Here is a 17,789-nt window from a genome sequence, read left to right as displayed (position 1 = left end):
TTTTAAGTGAAATATTCCTGATAAGAAAAAAAAAAAAACCACCTGAATTTCTGGATTGAATTCATTTGCCTGAGTATTCTCTTGCAAAAAATGTCAGAGTAAAAACTTTATTACATTTCATTGTTTCTTTCTTTTAAAAAAATATCAAATGGAAACTATGTTTAAATCACCAGACTCAAGTAGAAGCATTTTTGCAGCTCAAAATATGATTTTTATAAAACTCTGTATTAGTCTAACTAAAAGTGTCATTTAGTTTCCTAAAAGCCAACCAATAACCATCCAAAAGACAAAGTAAAAATACTCTCAAATATTTGCCATAAGAATGCTTGCAAACGGGGACGCCTGGGTGGCTCAGTTGGTTGAGCAGCTGCCTTCGGCCCAGGTCATGATCCCAGCGTCCTGGGATTGAGTCCCACATCAGACTCCTCGCTTGGCAGGGAGCCTGCTTCTCCCTTCTGCCTCTGCCTGCCATTCTGTCTGCCTGTGCTCGCTCTCTCTCCCTCTCTCGCTCTGACAAATAAATAAATAAAATCTTAAAAAAAAAAAAAAAAGAATGCTTGCAAACGAACAACAAAAGAATGCTTGCAAATTGAAGTAGTCCTATCTTCAAGAAAATACATTTTTAAAAAAATGTGAATGTCTTTTAAAGAAAAAGCATTAAAACAGATGCATTTGAGCATTCACTGTAATATTATTAGAATGGTACTGAAGACACATTTTGTCTTTAGACACATTATGTTCTTTACAGACATAAACCAAGGCACAAACAAAAGGGATTGGGCTAATACTTTAATAGATACAGTTATGTGTTCTCTTTCAAAAGAATTTACACAAATATACTGACTAAATACTTGAAAGTTATCAGTGTCTTCTCTTCAAAGGACTCTATGAACTACGATTATCCTTGACTATAACCTAATACCTTTTTCTGAAGATGCCCCTTCATTCAGGATTTGGATTGCTCGTCGAATATCCAAGTTGAACAATGCCACAGCAGCAGCTCTCTCCCACTCCCCTTCTTGTACAAGGGAATTCAAAAATGGCCCTACATCCACATCCATTCCTTTCTTTATCCACCCACAAAGCTGTAAAGCTAAGATTCTCTCTTCATTTAAATTTTGAATATCACTTTGCTTATCCAAACTGCTCCAATTATGTCTGCTGCTTTCCACCATTCCTAAAAAGAGAAGTATTTTTATATTAGTTGCTTATTATTTTTTGAAATATATTTAGAAAATAAGTACATTTTAGACAGATTATCTCAATGTCGTATTCTGGATATTTGACTTAACTACAAATTCATGACAGCATAAATGTAAAATATGCCACAAACAAAACATACTTTACATGTTGTTAAGTTAAATAGTTCCTTGAGTATCAAAAAAGAGCTACAGGAAGAAAGATTAATGTTTGATAACAGTAAGTTTGACTCCCTGCTTCAGAGCACTTCCCTGACCACCAAATCTAAGAGTGCCATTTTTTACTATCTGATGTGAAACCGTTTCTTCCATTTCCTATAGATCTAATGTAAGCTCCCATATTTCATTAATTTTCAGACTTATCTCTTCTCCTGCTAGAACATATGCTCCAAAAGGGCAAGCATCTTGTTTCTATTTGAGAGGTTATCCCCAGTGCTTAAGACCCAATACACTCTCTCTCTCCATCTTCTGTTTTTTCTTTGTATGCATATATATGAAAAAATGAAATAAATATAAAAGTACTTCAAAAGTTTAAATACTAAAGCTAATACACAATGGCAATGATTTAAGGTTTCTTCCTCTTCGCTAAGTCAGAAGACATTATATTCTCATTCTCTTTTTGTAAGGAATCTAATTCATCCAGCATTAGATTGCAATCAAGGTGGATGATCCTAATGGTACTAAATTAAGGTAAAACAAAGATGAAACTTGACTCAATTACACTCAAATTCTTAAATGTTCTACAAAGTTTTACCATCAAAACTGTCATTGTAGAATTATGTGTTGTTATTTTAACAAAAAGGATTTTCAGAATAAACTAAGTTATGAATTAGGTAGCAACAAGGTCCAACATTACAAACATCTTTTATTCGGAATTAACTTATAGTAATTCTACAGTAATTATACCTTTACAAATAACTAGATCAATAATAAATAGGTTTTAAGAAATAATTCAACTTGTCTATGGTAGGTAGGATTGTATAATGGGCTTCATGATTCTTGCCCTCTAGGAACCACACCCTTCATAATCCTCTTCCCTTGAGTACAGGTGAAATCTGTGACTTGCTTCTAAATAATACAAGATTGTACAAGCAAAAGCATTTTGGAGATATAATCAATAAGGTTGTTATTCCATTGACTCTTACTTAAACAAAGGGAAATTCCACTGTGTGGCCCTGCCATAACCAGGTGACACCTTTAAAAGAGTCTGGAGGAATGAGAGAGAGTCTCCAGCTGGACTGGAAGTAAAAGCTTTGTTTTGAGACAGCTATGTGGCAAGGAAGCATGCAGCCTCTACGAGGGCAGCCCCTGGTAACAGGCAGCAAGGACACTTCTGTCCCACAACTCAAAGAACCGATTCTGTCAACAACCATATGAGCTAGGAAGAGTACTCACATCTTCATTTTAGCAATGTGAGACCCCGAGCAAAGGATCCAGTGAAGGTATGCCAAGATTCCAGACCATGGAAATGATGATAATAAATGCATTAATATAAAACTAATATACTGCCCAAAGTTGACTTTAACTATACTCATCGGATCAAGGATTAAATAAATGAACACAAGCAAAATTGAGAAAATATTAAAAACTGAATCGGGCACCTAGGTAGCTCAGTCAGTTAAGCATCCAACTCTTGATTTCAGCTCAGGTCACGATCTCAGGGTTGTGAGATCCAGACTGGCTTTGGACTCCATGCTCAGCATGGAGTCTACTTAAGCTTCTCTCTCTCCCTCTGCCCCCTACCACATGCATGCTCTCTCTCTCCCTCTCTAAATAAAATCTTTTAAAAAACCCAATTGAATCAGTTGTCATTTACAAATCAAATACACACATATATAAATAATGCAAAGCATTATTTCTTAAAGTCCATTTATTCTAAATACATGGGTAGAGTAAAATTAGTACATAGCCAAAGTCTAAACTCACCAAACCTAATTCACCCTTTCATTTATTTATTGATATTTTTATTTATTTATTTGAGAGAGAGAGAGAGACAGAGAGAGATCACAAGTAGGCAGAGAGGAAGGCAGAGAAAGAGGGGGAAGCAGGCTCCCTGCTGAGCAGAGAGCCCGATGTGGGGCTCAATCCCAGGACCCTGAGATCATGACCTGAGCCAAAGGCAGAGGCTTTAACCCACTGAGCCACCCTGGTGCCCCTAATTCACACTTTTAAATAAGTTGTTTCATTATATGATGTTAGGCTACAGCAAAGGCCTACAATATTATTCATGTTAGGACATATTTTAAGCTATATATCACTGCTTTATGAAAAGTTTCAAGATGAGTTATTTGTAAAATTCTGGAAATTTAATAAACAGTTAAATAATTATACTTGAAAGTACTTATTTTTAACCCTACTGTTGGAAACTCTTGCCATTTAGGTCAAGGGCTCAGGAGGAGACTTCTGAAGTTTTCTCTCCTTAAGAGAACCACCTGCCCTTTGAAAAGAGGAAGCAAGTTGCTCTGTTTGCAACCATGAGGAAAGTTAGTCAAGAAAAATCACTTTTAGCTTACGAAAGTGAAATTTTAAGAACTATTAGAAAATTCTGAATAATGATTAAGTTAAAACATGTATGTTAAAAAATAAATATTACTTTTCTGAATAACAAATTTAAATTTAGATAGAATGTACGTATTACATTTCAAATAGAACAGGTTGTCAATGTATCATAAGGTATTTATTTTCGTATCTCCCCTATAAATTTTGGATTCAATGCTGAGGATAATAAAAGGTAAAAATAACAATTTTAAACAGCTGAACAAAAAGCAGCATTTTCAAACAAGTCCTCTTAATTTAATAAGATTCCAGTTTCTTAAGAGTTTTTATTTTACATAAAGTGTGTCATGGAATAAAGAGCAATACATATGACTCCAAAGAGTTCATTACTAAGAGATGGAAAAATATCCTGTAAGTGAAATGCCTGGATATTGTGTCATGTATTTTGGTTGTCTAGAGGCAACTTCTTATAGCTTTTCAGGTTAATCAGGGTTATCAAACAAGCAATATGATATTGTGCATTTCTAAGTGCATAGTCATTATTTTTAACATGTGGGAATTTTAAAATACACGATTTTAACTACCTCTGAAAAAAATTAAAATTTACGCATGTTATGCAGTACTAAAGTGACAAAACTGTATCCCTTAAATTTGAGATTGCACTACATATAAATAATAGAATTGACATTTTATTGACAGGTGTGAGAGAAACAAGTTCATGGGAAAATTAAAAAACACTTTTTAAAAAATTGGTTTCAAATACTACACCAATCAGACACTATGCTATCTGTAGATATTAATTTGTTGCATTTTTACATCTATATAACAAAGCAGTACAATTATACAGTGTATATAAGAACACTTTGTTGTTAAAAACATGAAGTCCTACCTATTCGGTCTATTAAAGTGTTCTGAATAGACAAGTTCTCTAGATCAGAATTTATCCCTGAAGTATAAAAATATTTTCATCCTATCGGATGGAAGGCTGACCAACATTTATTATGCAATTTTTTGCCATCCTAAAAGGAAAAAAACTGTAATACTAACAACATTATGAACACTTTTCCACAAGACTGTACAAGACATTCCCTTAGAGCATGCATTCTCATCCTGGTTGACTTTAATACTTGGTCCACCCAATAAACTAGTCTCTCTGTTCCTTTGCTGCCTTATCTCCAGTGGTTCACACCTCCAAGATTTCACCCACTCCTTTCATAGACATACTCCAAACTGGTCCTCCTTCAAAAGAACCACTTTCTTACCACAACTTCATAGCCTTCCAGAAATCTCACTTCTAAATTTTTCAAACTCACAATCTCTTGGTCCCTCATATTTTTATCTATCAGTCTTCTGTCATTTCCCTCCCAAAGATCAGCAAATGAATCATTCTCTTCCCAGTGTCCTAATTTTCTCAGCCCACTGTCCTTTATTTTATCTTCTGGTAAAACAACATTGCTCCACAATCCTCCCATATTTCTGAAGCCAACTCTGGCTCCTCTTCTCAGTTTCTCCTCCCTATATCCTTCCTGGTCCTTCTCAATAAGCAAACCCACTACACTGAAAAAAGAGGAGCCATCAGGGGGAAGCTCCTCAGCCTCCAGTCATTGAACCCTATACAATCTGCATACTTTTCCCCTTCCCCTCTGGCTGGTATGGAGAATTGTACATTCTCCTATTTAATGCTAGTCTTTTCACCTGTGCTCTGGATCCCATTCTCTCATATTCCTAGGAATTTTGCTCTTCACTACTCCCTTTTTTCTGCATCTCAACCTCTTTGTATGGGCTTCCTCACATCAGCATTTAAGCTTGCTTAAATCAATCCTATGTTAATAACAAAAACAAAGAAACACAAAAACCCTTATGACTCCAGATCCACTTGCTGCTTTTACTATATATTCTTTGTCCTCCTTCATTTAGTCAAATTTCTTGGAAGAATTATTTAAAATGGATGACTTTACTTCTTCAACCTACTCTAAACTTCTTGCCTACTGCACATCTCCACCTAACTATCTCAAATTCAACTTTCTCCAAAACAAACTTTTTTCCTTCTCAAAAGCCCTCTTCCTATGTTAACCCTACATAATTAACTGGTACTGGTATTAACCCACTTTCTGAAGCTATATATATATGTATGTGTGCTGTTTTTCACTCTTCCTTCCCCTCCATCTCCTGTATTCAATCATTACATTTTGTCACACTCTAATTATCCACATTTTTCTAACTCCTCTGCCACTAACCTTGATAGGAACACCTTCATGTCTTGCCTAATTACTGCGGCTTTTATTTTAAAAATATTTTATTTATTCATTTGATAGAGAGAAAGATGTTCAAGCGCACAAGCAGGGGAGAGGGGCAAAGAGAGAAGGAGAAGCAGACTCACCATTGAGCGGGGAGCCTGCCTAGGGGCTCGATCCCAGGACCCCAAGATCACTACCTGAGCCGAAGGCAGACACTTAACTGACTGAGCAACCCAGGTGCCCTTAATTACTGTGGCTTTTATCTGAGGTCCCTGTTTGAGCCTCTCCAATTCATTCCATACATAGCAACAGATCTAAAACACAAATCTAATTCTATTAATACTCTTTAAAATCTTTCCTTGTTTTCCCTTTGCTACAGGATAAATCTCCCTAAATTCTTACCATGATTTCTGAGTCCTGAGTTACTTACCCCACTGCTTACCTTTCTAGTCTCCATTCTTCCCTCATTTCCTTTCTCACACTTGTTCCAGCAATACTAAAATGTGCTATGCTCCCTCTTCTCTGGGTTAATTGCATATGCGGCTCCCTGTCTGGACCTTCCTTGCCTTTGTTTTTACTCCTCCAGGGAACCTTCTTTAATCCTTACACACAGATTAGGATTCTTCTATACATAATTGTTAGTTCTTCCTCATGGTAAATTGCCTAGTTACTTGTCCATATTCTGAACTAGAATGTAAACCTCCCAAGAACATGGGTAATATCCACCTTCTTCATTCTCTATGAGGGAAGAGACTTAGATTGTTGACAGTTATATATTATTCCAAGGACAATTCTTAGCACATAATAAGCAAATAATAAATATTGGCTGAATAAATAAATTTACCTCATTATTGTAAGAATTCAATAATGTAACATGGGGAAAGCAACTAGCATGACATCTAATACACAGTATGCACTCAGTATATATTATTTATCACCAAAGTTAAAATTTCACTGTGTGCTATATAACACAGTGAGCAAGATGGCTCAATGAGTTGACTACATGTTCAATCATAAGAGAGACAATTAAAGAAGTATGGCCAGATAAAAAACTGAGTGACACGTGTGCCATCTTTGACAGTTATTTCTCTACTTTTCACTTTGGGACTGTAGAAATAAAAGTATCAAAACCAAAACAAACAAAAAGCTGAAAGTCTAGCAATGAGGAAATCTTTCTAATGTAGTTTTTTAATCTGGGTAAAGACTACTCTTAAGTCAAAACATTCAGTTTCTCTCTACTACAGCAGAATTATAAAAATATTCTATTTGTCCTCTTGCTTTTCCTCAGAGGCAGTTTGTAGGTTTGCCCCTAAAATATACCAAAATACAACAAAAACAATAATACACCTCAGAATAACTGAGAACATAATGTGGCCTGACCTGCTATATAGCAAAAATACTAAAAATTCTATAAACTGTTTAAATCTTTGCAGTGGCAATTTTGAAGTCATGAGCAGGCTCATTTATAGGGATATTACAGTGTATCTGCCCTTTTACTTACATTAATAAAATGGAAGTTTCTAATTGGACCCATGTATTTTATTTCTAATAAGTTTATTTATAATAAAATTCACTTTTTTGGTGGAGAACTAGTGAGAAAATACCAAAATGAAATCTATCAAATAGTGTCTACTGTAGCAATGTGGAACAAGGTAATAATGCAAAAGTCCTTCAAATTTTTTAAAAATAATATTAACAGTTCAATTGAAATACTTAACCTATTCTTATTAAATTAGTATTTTTTATATTTTGTATTATTTGTATAGTATTTATGAAAATCCTATTAAAGACCAAGTTGAATTTATTACTTGAACTGCCACTCTTTGACTAAATATAAACTACTTTCCTAGCAGCTTGACTTGGGCCCAAATTTGACTGCTTTCAAAAGCTAGATACTGAGGGGCACCTGGGTGGCTCAGTGGGTTAAGCCACTGCCTTCGGCTCAGGTCATGATCCCAGGGTCCTGGGATTGAGCCCCACATCGGGCTCTCTGCTCAGCGGGAAGCCTGCCTCCCCCGCTCTCTCTACCTGCCTCTCTGCCTACTTGTGATCTCTGTCTGTCAAATAAATAAATAAATAAAATCTTTAAAAAAAAAAAAAAAAAGCTAGATACTGAATCCTAGGTTGGGGAAAGGATTATAGTAAAATGCACAATTCCACTTCAATAAAAAACAGTTAAGAATAACTGCTCAGTGAAAAACTAAGTTTGGGGACGCCTGGGTGGCTCAGTTGGTTAAGCAGCTGCCTTCGGCTCAGGTCATGATCCCAGCGTCCTGGGATCGAGTCCCGCATCAGGCTCCTTGCTCATCAGGGAGCCTGCTTCTCCCTCTGCCTCTGCCTGCCATTCTGTCTGCCTGTGCTTGCTCTCTCTCCCTCTCTCTCTCTGATAAAACAATTAAATAAAATCTTTTTAAAAAAAAAAACACCACAAAGAAAAACTAAGTTTGGCTCTTTTGTCATATTTATTCTTAAATAGTTGGTCAATTTCAACCCTGCATTAACTCATACATTCATTTAATCATCAAGGACTCTTTCAGGTAAGGCTCTGTCAGGTAAGGCCATACTTCATGACATAGTTACCCAGACCTTGCCATTAAATAGCTAAGTGAAAGCATTTAGGCATCACAATAAAGAGAGATCTCCTTCAATTATGTCATTTTATTTAGCTTTTATAAAAGCAAAATACTGTGATATAACCCAAACAGCCAGGATCCTATAAATCATCTAATGTAAAACCTCTCAAAGTGGGTCTTCAAAAAAAAAAAAAAAAACCAGCAGTGAATAAATGAATAGATTAGAAAGACTGTATCACTTCAATGAGTCAAGACCCCCGAAGAAGAATTTTGGATATAAAATACGCATTTAACGATTCACTAAAGTATCTAACCAGAAACCCTCCAAAACAACAAAAAAAATTTAGGCACATCTATTCTGAAGTAATTAAATAATGGGGATAAAGGGAGAAAAATAAGAGTACAAAAATTATACTTTAGAAAATAAAATATAGAATTTTCTTACCCAAAGATGATTTTACAATTGATTTAATTCCTGCATAAACCAATGATCCTTTGTTTCCTGGAGATTTCTGATCCATATCTTCTGTATACTGCTTCATAAGTATTTAAATGCATAGGAAATATTAATGATGATGCAAAATAACATATTTCAAAGCTAAATTTATTTTGATTTGGAGTGAATTCATAATAGGTATCAGCCAAAGTGAGATGGTCCTACTTTATTGCAGATAAACTTCTCTTCCTTCTACACAATCTATAAAGCAGTATTTCAAGTTCAACAGTTTTAAATAATTTTACTTTGCAATTTTAGCATTATGTAACTTTTATTTGCATATAAAACATTCAGAATAAAATTTAGACTGATCTTTCAGCAAACTTTAAGAACAGTTTTACCTGATTCATCTCATGAAATTCATAATAAAAGGATATAGTGCAGGGTATACCAGAGGGACTTGAGCTGTGGGTCTTCATTTCCAGCTAAAATATGGTTTCTCCACACCTGTTCTGTATCAAGTCCGTACCTGGATAAAGCCCGAAGGCGCATCTTTGTTGCTATATCTTTTTCTAAAGAATTATCATTTTCTTCTTCTGCACATTCATACAAATGACGACCACAAGCCCACATTAAAGATGTAATTGGGCTCCAGGCAAGAGATATCCTTTCAAAAACAGTGAAGTCAGACATTGTTCGGTTGGGAGTTACAACTATCATTCTATTTTGACTTGTTGGATGCCAAGCAAAGGAAGCAATGTAATTGTCGCAAGGTTGCACACTTCTTTCAATTATTGTGGGTTCAGTTTCATCTCCAATGGGAGTGGGTGTGTGCTGCATATCATATAATCTAATAATGTTACTATCCCTTGTCAAAGTGGCCAGCAAACCAGTCCTAGTTGGACACCATGCTACTTTTGTTAAGGGCTTTGGTTGCTCAGTCAAAGTCAAAACTGGCTTCTCAAATTTCCTTAGATCCCATATGGCAACCTGACCTTCATAGAAGGAAGCAACACGATCATGGAAGTAGGGGTCTACTGTCACCCCCTGAACAGCTTTTGTATTTACAAACATCTTTTGGCTTGTATTCCGAAGATCAAATATGGCTAAGTTACGATGCATACCAGCAAGGAGAAGTTTCTGGTCTCGTGGAAGCCAACAAAGAGAGAGACAAGCATCATTTTGTCCTAATTCATAAAGAGGTTTTGTTACTAATAATGTTGTTTCAGTTTCACCTGCTGAAAGTCTCACTTTCTCCATGGGAACTATATCAGGAGTATATTTGCTGCAAATATCCCAAATCAGCACTGAAAAATCAGCTCTGTGTTTATCAAGCCCAGCAGCAAGCCAGTTACTATCCAATGGATTCCATGCAAGTGTATTACATTGTCGTGCATGTTTTGGAACAAATTCTTTTCCTATCAAATCTTTGAATTTTGAGTTATGATCCTGACCAAGACTTGTAAGTACAACTCGACCATTTGCTTGTCCAACTGCTAGAAGACATTCAGGATCATAATTGAGATACCAGGCAACACATTTCATATACGGTGTATCTGAATTTATTGATAGTAATGTAGCCGCAGAGTCTTCAGATAAACGTAAAGATCCAGCTTTGAGTTCTGAATTCACAGTAGATTCCACATGATAAAGGCTCAGTTCAGAGTCACATACAACAAATCTATCCACCTGGTGAGGTGCCCACAATATATCAGGTTTGGTACCACTCATGTTTATTGATGTGCTCAAAGAGTCCAGTCAGGTCCATTCATTGAAAATCTGTTTAAAAATAAAGTTTTAAAATCTTAACAAAATACATCTGTAAGATGAATAAACAATTCAGAAAATCAGGAAATCCTCTATTCGATACTCTCTTTCAATATATTTCTTCTAACTGCTATGAATTCATGACAATATTTATTGATTAAAAAGGGAAAAAGAACTTCCCCCCAATAAGATGAGGTGGTGAGATTCTGAGAAATACATTTTGGCCTTACTTCCCATGATCAATTATTTTAATTGCACTGTTATTAGTAACTTCATTAACCTTAGGGCTAACAGAACTTCAGTACAGTGAGCAAATTAATAAGCATCATCTCTTTGAAGGGTGTAAAACTTTAAAGGGTTATGAAACATGTTTTTTTGTGTGTGTTGTTTTTTTTAAGATTTATTTATTTATTTATTTGACAGAGCTGGCACAAGTTGGGGAGTGGCAGGCAGAGTGAGAAGCAGACCCTCTGCTCAGCAGGGAGCCCAATGTGGGACCCGATCCCAGCATACTGGGATCATGATCTGAGCTGAAGGCAGACACTTAACCTACTGAGCCACACAGGCGTCCCATGAATCATGTTTTTAAGCAACAGTTTACACCAAAACTATTCAATAGAACTTTCGGCAGTGACAGAAATGTTCTCTGGCTATACTGTCTAGTAGGGTAACTACTAGCCACATGTGGCTAACCAAGCACAAGAAATGTAACTAGTACAAATTTTAAATCTTATTTACTTTTCATTTATTTTTAATATAAATAGCCACATGTGGCCCCCAAAACAGACAATGAAGATTTAAAGTACAATGCCGCTATTAAGACAGAGGTCTCTTCCTCAAGTTTCAAGAATAAGCAGCAGCCCTGTATGGCAGAATAAACAATAACATGGACTGAACAGAGTTAACTTCTATTCCTAGCTCTGACATATATTAGCTATACACCACAGAAGGACCTTTGTGATTAGTGGTCCTTTTGTTTTCTCACCTACATAACTGAAGAGTTGGTTTAGAGTACTGTTTCCCAAACTTCATTCATGTACCACCTATTTTTATTCAATATTTTTATTTAAAGTGACTATTTTTAAAATCAGAAAATTGATTTTAATTTCATCATGAAGTCCATGAATCACAGGTAAGGTATGCTTAATATTTTTTCTAAAACACATTAAAATAAATATGTAACTATTAAAATGCTTATTATGTTTTTTAGAAGGTTTTATTTATTTGTGAGAGAGACAGAGAACATGAGAGGTGGGGAGGGACAGATGGAGAGGGAGAAGCAGGCTCCCCACTGAGCAGGGAGCCCAACATGGTGCTCTATCCCAGGGCCTGAGGTGTCATGATCTGAGCCAAAGGCAGACACTTAACTTACTGAGCCACCCAGGTGCCGCTGAAATGCTTCATATGTTACTTATATTGGAATTTTAAAAAAAGGCTTGATTATGTTTTACCTAAAATCATCCTGTTACGACCAGTAGTACACACACTGCATTTGGGAAACTGAATTAAGTGATCATTAAAGGCTCTTCCAGTTTTCAATTCTATGAACTTTGATTAATAATGACAGGGAATTTTGGAAAGATGATAATTATTTAAACATAAACTAAAAATAACTATGTTAAAAATGGTATTTTAGGGGCGCCTGGGTGGCTCTTTTGGTTAAAGTGACTAACTCTTGGTTTTGGCTCAGGCCATGATCTCATGGGTCATGAGATCAAGCCCCTCTTCAGGCTCCACACTGCCTGGGACATCTGCTTGAAGATTCTCTCCCTCTGCCCCTCACCATACTCACACGTATGCCCATGCACATACTGTCTCTCAAATAAATACTTTTTTTTTTTTTTTTAAGAAATGCTATTTTAAGAGCAAAAGCTACTTAACAAAAATTTAAATGTCTGTTTCTAACCAATTCTGGCTAGAGGTTAAAGTCTGGATTTAAAAAGGCGAAAAGTATTTGGAATCTTCATGGCAATTAGAATCCGTAGAGCCATGCTGTCAGTTCTTAAAAGGTGAAGCTATGATTCATTCACCCCCGATCCCCTATACCAGATGTAGAGCCAGGCACAGACTCATAATACAGATACACTAAATAAAATCAGCTCAAACATACTTGCTTTACTTTTTGACCTTGTAAAACTTTCAGTCAGGAATTGTCAGGAATTATCAGTCTAGAATTCAATATACTCATGCAATTTTGCAGTCAAATGCTCTACCACTGAGCTACACCCCTCACTCGTACAATTTTGTTGACTGAGAAAGACCTCTAAGAATTCTTACACTGGGGGGTGCCTGGGTGGCTCAGTTGGTTAAGCGACTGCCTTCGGCTCAGGTCATGATCCTGGAGTCCCAGGATCAAATCCCACATCGGGCTCCCTGCTTGGCAGGGAGTCTGCTTCTCGACCCTCCCCCTTCTCATGCTGTCTCTCACTCTCTCATTCTTGCTCTCTCTCAAATAAATAAATAAAATCTTTAAAAAAAAAGAATTCTTACACTGATTTATTTCCTTACTTAAGAGGTCTGATGCACAAGATCATCATTTCTATTACATTTCTACTAGACCCTCAATTTCTCACTTCTTTGCCATTTTAAGCTTGCCTTCCCCAAGCCTAGATCAACCCAATTATTTACTCTTCTTTCCTCCACTCAGGCTGCCAAGTCTCACAGCTCTGAGGACTGATTCTGTAAGAAATTAAAGTATGCAACATGCTTAGCCTATGGTGTTGATTTAGCAATTCTTTTACTCATCTGTATATTCAGGCCTTTATGAAATTCATCTTTATGTAATACAACTTGTACATACAGGGACCTTTCTAAAACGCAAAATTAGCCAGGTTATACAATGCCTACTTAAAATCCTCTAATGGTTTCCAACTGCTCTTAGTAGAGAGTTCCAAATATTCAATATAACCTATAAAATCCTAAATGCTTTGGTCTCTACCAACCGCTTTGGCATCAAGGCACACCATTTTCCTCCCTGTTGTGTTCTAGCTACACTGTTCTTCTTTTTGGTTCCTAGAATGTAATCTTCCTCTGCCCCCCCATCACCACTACTTTGCAAATGCTGTTTTCTCTCAATGGAGCATTCTTCCCTCCCTTCTAGGCCAAGTTAACACATGCTTGACCATCTCTCAACCATCATGGTCTGAGGCTGACATCAAATATCCCCTATCCCCTTCCTGGTCTGTCAGTTTATTTAGATAGTACCTTTAGTGAACAGTATTCCTTCCTTTGAACACCCTGTCTCTCCTAAATTATAAAAGCTGTAAGAGCAAGAAAAGTATCTTTGCTTTCCATTTATACCTCCAATACCCAGCCTAGGGCTAAGCACTTAGTAGATACTTAATAATTATTTACTAAATGCTCCATCTGACATTTCTTACACTGCTCTATCCAAGTTTTACCAATCTCCTCATTCTTCCATGCCTTATCCTTCCTAGTAGAGACTGGCTTCAACCAAGAATGAAGTACCCACTGTCAGGGTTCCAATGATGGGCAAGAGCCCACAGTGAGCCACCCTAAGGGAGGCTCACTCTTATACCTGTCTTTCATTTATTCTGTAATATTTACTGAGCATAGTGTATGTGGTAGAAACTGTTCTAAATGCTAAGAACATGGTAGTGAACAGAGAAAGACAAGCTCCCTGGTTGCTATAATCTAAATTGCCCCCCCCCCAAATTCAGGTTGAAGCCCTAATCCCCAATGTGACAGTATTACAGACCCTTTAAGGGGGTGATTAGAGTTAAATGAGGTGATGAAGATAGAGTGCTAATCTGACAGAAATGGTGCACTTATAAAAAGAGGAAGAGACAATAGAGTTCTCTCCCCACCATGAGAACCCAGGGAGAATATGTACAAGCTATGTACAAGCCAAGAAAAGAACTTTCACCAGAACCAGATCACAATGGAATCCTGATTTTGGACTTCCAACCTTTGAGAATTGTGAGAAAATAAATTTCTGTTAATTTAAGCCACCTACTCTGTGGTCTTTTACTATGGCAGTCCAAGCAGACTAGTAAACTAATCTAGTAAAGACTGATTCTAATGCTGATATTCAATTTTAAAGAGAATTTAAAAAATTCATGAATGAGAAGAGGCACCTCATGCAATAGGACACAGCTAAGACAACAAAAAGAAGGAACAGATACTGCCAAGTAAGGATGCACACTCATGTCTTCACAGAGGAAACCTCCTAAATGGAGGTATCTGGAGATCTGGCCTATCTTCTTATCAAAAGATAAACACTCAAATAATCACACTTTCAATATAGGCCTCCATCCTATTATCATATTCTTTACATGGATGATCTATAAGAAAATTGGTGGCATGTGGAAAAATCCACCATAAAAAAAATCAAGTGGAGGACTATCAGCATTTCTCCTGATTGTAATTATGTTTGTACAATATTTGTATTACCAGCCACAAAATCTGATTACAGTAATTCATACAGAATCACAAAACTGGAGAGAGACTGGCATGCCCTTCACATTTCATAAAGGAGTAAAGTGAACTAGGTGATTTAGTTCTTGTCCAACACCTCCCAAATGCCATCCTAGATTACTGCAGAAAAATCACCTACATGATTTGCAAGGTCCAGTGCAAAATGAAAATACAGGCCCCTGTATTTGGGCTTTATATGATGGCATAGGTTGCAAAACACAAAGCTGGCCCTGAATAGAGAGGTACATCCATAAACACCCTTTTAAGAAATGTCTTTCTTTACAGTCCAACACACAATACAGATGGATCTTGGCTCATGAACACAGATGATGAGGAATATGGTGAAGAGCAAAGAAAACAACCTGGAGTCAGAGGAACTCCAAACACTCACAGGCTAGACTCAACTAAGTCTGTTAATACACCACGACTATAAAATAAGAGTAAGAACCCACCCTACTTCCATCTCACAAAGTTGTGAGAAACTGAGTTATTCGCATCACACAGCTATTGGTATCACTATGATTTCCTTAAGCAGCCCTGAATTAATGTTCTCAAATGCTGGAGACACTGGAAAGTGGGAGGAGTAGGGGTGAAATCTGCAATAATTACAGCTTACATTTTATATCCTCACCTTCAAGTGTAACAAGAGTTCACTTCCCATCAAAGGTTTCTGAGCAAAGGAAAGCCATGCTGATTCTGTATTCTTCACCAGAGTATCTGTGGCAGCACTGTCTGACAGAAATACTGCGTTAGCCATGATTTAAAAGTTTCTAGTAGCCACATTGAAAAAGAGATGAAATTAAACAATGTTATTTTATTCAACCAAACATATTAAAAAATACCCTTTTCCACATGTAACTGATGTAAAAAAATATTGAGAATTTTTTTTCTTTGGTGCCAAGTCTTGTAAATTCAATGTGTATTTTACATTTATAGCACATCTCAACCCCGTGGGGCTACTGGACAGTGAAGATCCATAATACTAAGTATACAAGGTACCCGACTACTCAACTTTCACATCCTTTTGTTGTTGTCTTCTACTTTTCTATGACAGTAACAACAGTACTTTAAAAGAAATTTTCAGCCTCACCATCTTCAAGGAGAGGCACTGCATAAATTTCCTTTAAAATTATAGATATACTTGCTCCCCCCCTCCCTCTCTGCCTGCCTCGTGTTCTCTCTGTCAAATAAATAAAATCTTTTCAAAAGATAAAATAAAAATGTAGCTATACAAAAGGCCTGCAAATGCAGTCATTTGCTAAGCAATTTAGCAATGCTCGTGGCACACGGGAAAGGCTTTATTCATCCTTACACGGAATATGCATTGGCCATACAAGCAGAAAGCACAGCTAACGCGGTGACAGGCCCTTCAGGAAATAGTAGTAGAGTACAGCTAGAGAGCGTGGCTCGTTGCTATTGCTGGAAGTCAGGAACCTGAGGACCACTCCCACGCTCGACACCTGGCTGGGCCTCCCGTCCAACGCCAGGACACCGGGTTCCGCACGAACTCTCCGCGCGTGTAGCTGCAGCGCGGACCCAGCGCCCCCGAGGGGTTCCGCCCGCAGCTCCAAGGCTGCCTGCTAGGCCCGGCCCGCGGCCCGACGCGGTTATCCCACAGCGCGAAACGCTACGACCCGCGCCACCGCTCCGAGGAGGCCCTCGCGTCGGCCCCGGCCCGGGCCTTTTAACTGGGCTTCCCGGGGCCCCTCACGGCGGCCCCCGCACTCCCGAGCCCGCGCATGGGGGGCCTCCGCGTCGGGAATGCTTAGACGCTACCGGAGCCACAACTCACTGACCTGAAGAGGCAGCGTGGCCGTCACACAGCCACTTCCGGCCTGGTTACCGCCCCTCCCTCCGTGGGAGTCCGCACGAGGGAAAGATGGCGGCCGCGGCGGAGGGGCCGGCAATCTGGGCCACCCGGCCGGGACCCAACACCCCAACACCGCGCGCCTCCGGGACGCGCGGACGCGTCTCGGCCTTGGAAGAGGAGTTCCCCGCCCGTGAGCCCCGCCTTTCGGTCGCCCGGGAGTAGCACCGCCCAGGGGCGGGGCCACTGCCCTGGTGGCCCCGCCTTCCGCCCCCAGCGCTCCGGTGCACCCCCGGTGGCCCCGCCCCTGCGGCCAGCGGGAGGTATCCCGGGCACGCGCACCTGCGGGAGGTTTCCCGGGCAAGGCTTGTCGGAAATGCGTTGTCTCTGGCACTGCAGACGCTTTACCTCATTCGATCACTTTAAATTTCCATTAACAATTTATTGCAGGCCATCGATGTAGTAGAAATTCCAGGGTATGTGGTTCACGATTTATTCATTCCTTTGCTCATTCCACAAACACATCTTGAGTGCCTGTTGGGTACCTAGCAACTTGCTGGAATGCTGGGGACACTGGAGTGAACGATAAAGACGCGGTACCGGCAGAAAACAGTGATGCCTTGTTAGGACTAATCCAGTGCTCCACCGGAGGGGCGCCCCCTTAGTGTTGGGAGGTCAGGAACGCTTTCTTGTGAACCACTAGGCTGACGCCAAGAAGGATGAATACGGTATTAGATGGGAAAGGGAACAGCGGAGGAGGTTGGGAGAGAAGAGCCTTCCAAGGCAGAGGAAGATCAAGGGCAGGTTGAGGAGGGATTGCATCTCAAAGGGGAAGCT

The 17,789-nt window shown here is 38.6% G+C and overlaps 1 protein-coding gene across 2 annotated transcripts in view; it reads right to left on the bottom strand.

The window, feature by feature from the left end:
* LOC111147182 (meiosis regulator for oocyte development) overlaps nt 1-16,747 on the bottom strand; it is a 37,589-nt gene extending 20,842 nt beyond the window's left edge. Inside the window, exons 1-5 of one of the 2 annotated variants that reach the window (XM_022503071.1) lie at nt 16,458-16,747; nt 15,777-15,873; nt 9,379-10,720; nt 8,951-9,049; nt 923-1,177 (exon numbers count right to left, since the gene is read on the bottom strand). In XM_022503071.1, the coding sequence (XP_022358779.1) occupies nt 923-1,177; nt 8,951-9,049; nt 9,379-10,672 (1,648 nt within the window). In that variant the 5' untranslated portion in view covers nt 10,673-10,720; nt 15,777-15,873; nt 16,458-16,747. Of the gene's footprint in view, nt 1-922; nt 1,178-8,950; nt 9,050-9,378; nt 10,721-15,776; nt 16,205-16,457 lie in introns of those variants that run through there. The other variant, XM_022503072.1, reaches the window with a different exon arrangement.
* Nucleotides 16,748-17,789: the final 1,042 nt, after the last annotated feature.

This window comes from Enhydra lutris, unplaced genomic scaffold (genome assembly GCF_002288905.1).
Source record: "Enhydra lutris kenyoni isolate GAN:26980312 unplaced genomic scaffold, ASM228890v2 scaffoldscaffold16, whole genome shotgun sequence".
Classification (NCBI taxonomy): Eukaryota; Metazoa; Chordata; class Mammalia; order Carnivora; family Mustelidae; genus Enhydra; species Enhydra lutris.
Note: the sequence above shows the minus strand (reverse complement) of the source record. Positions and strands in the feature narration are given on the sequence as shown.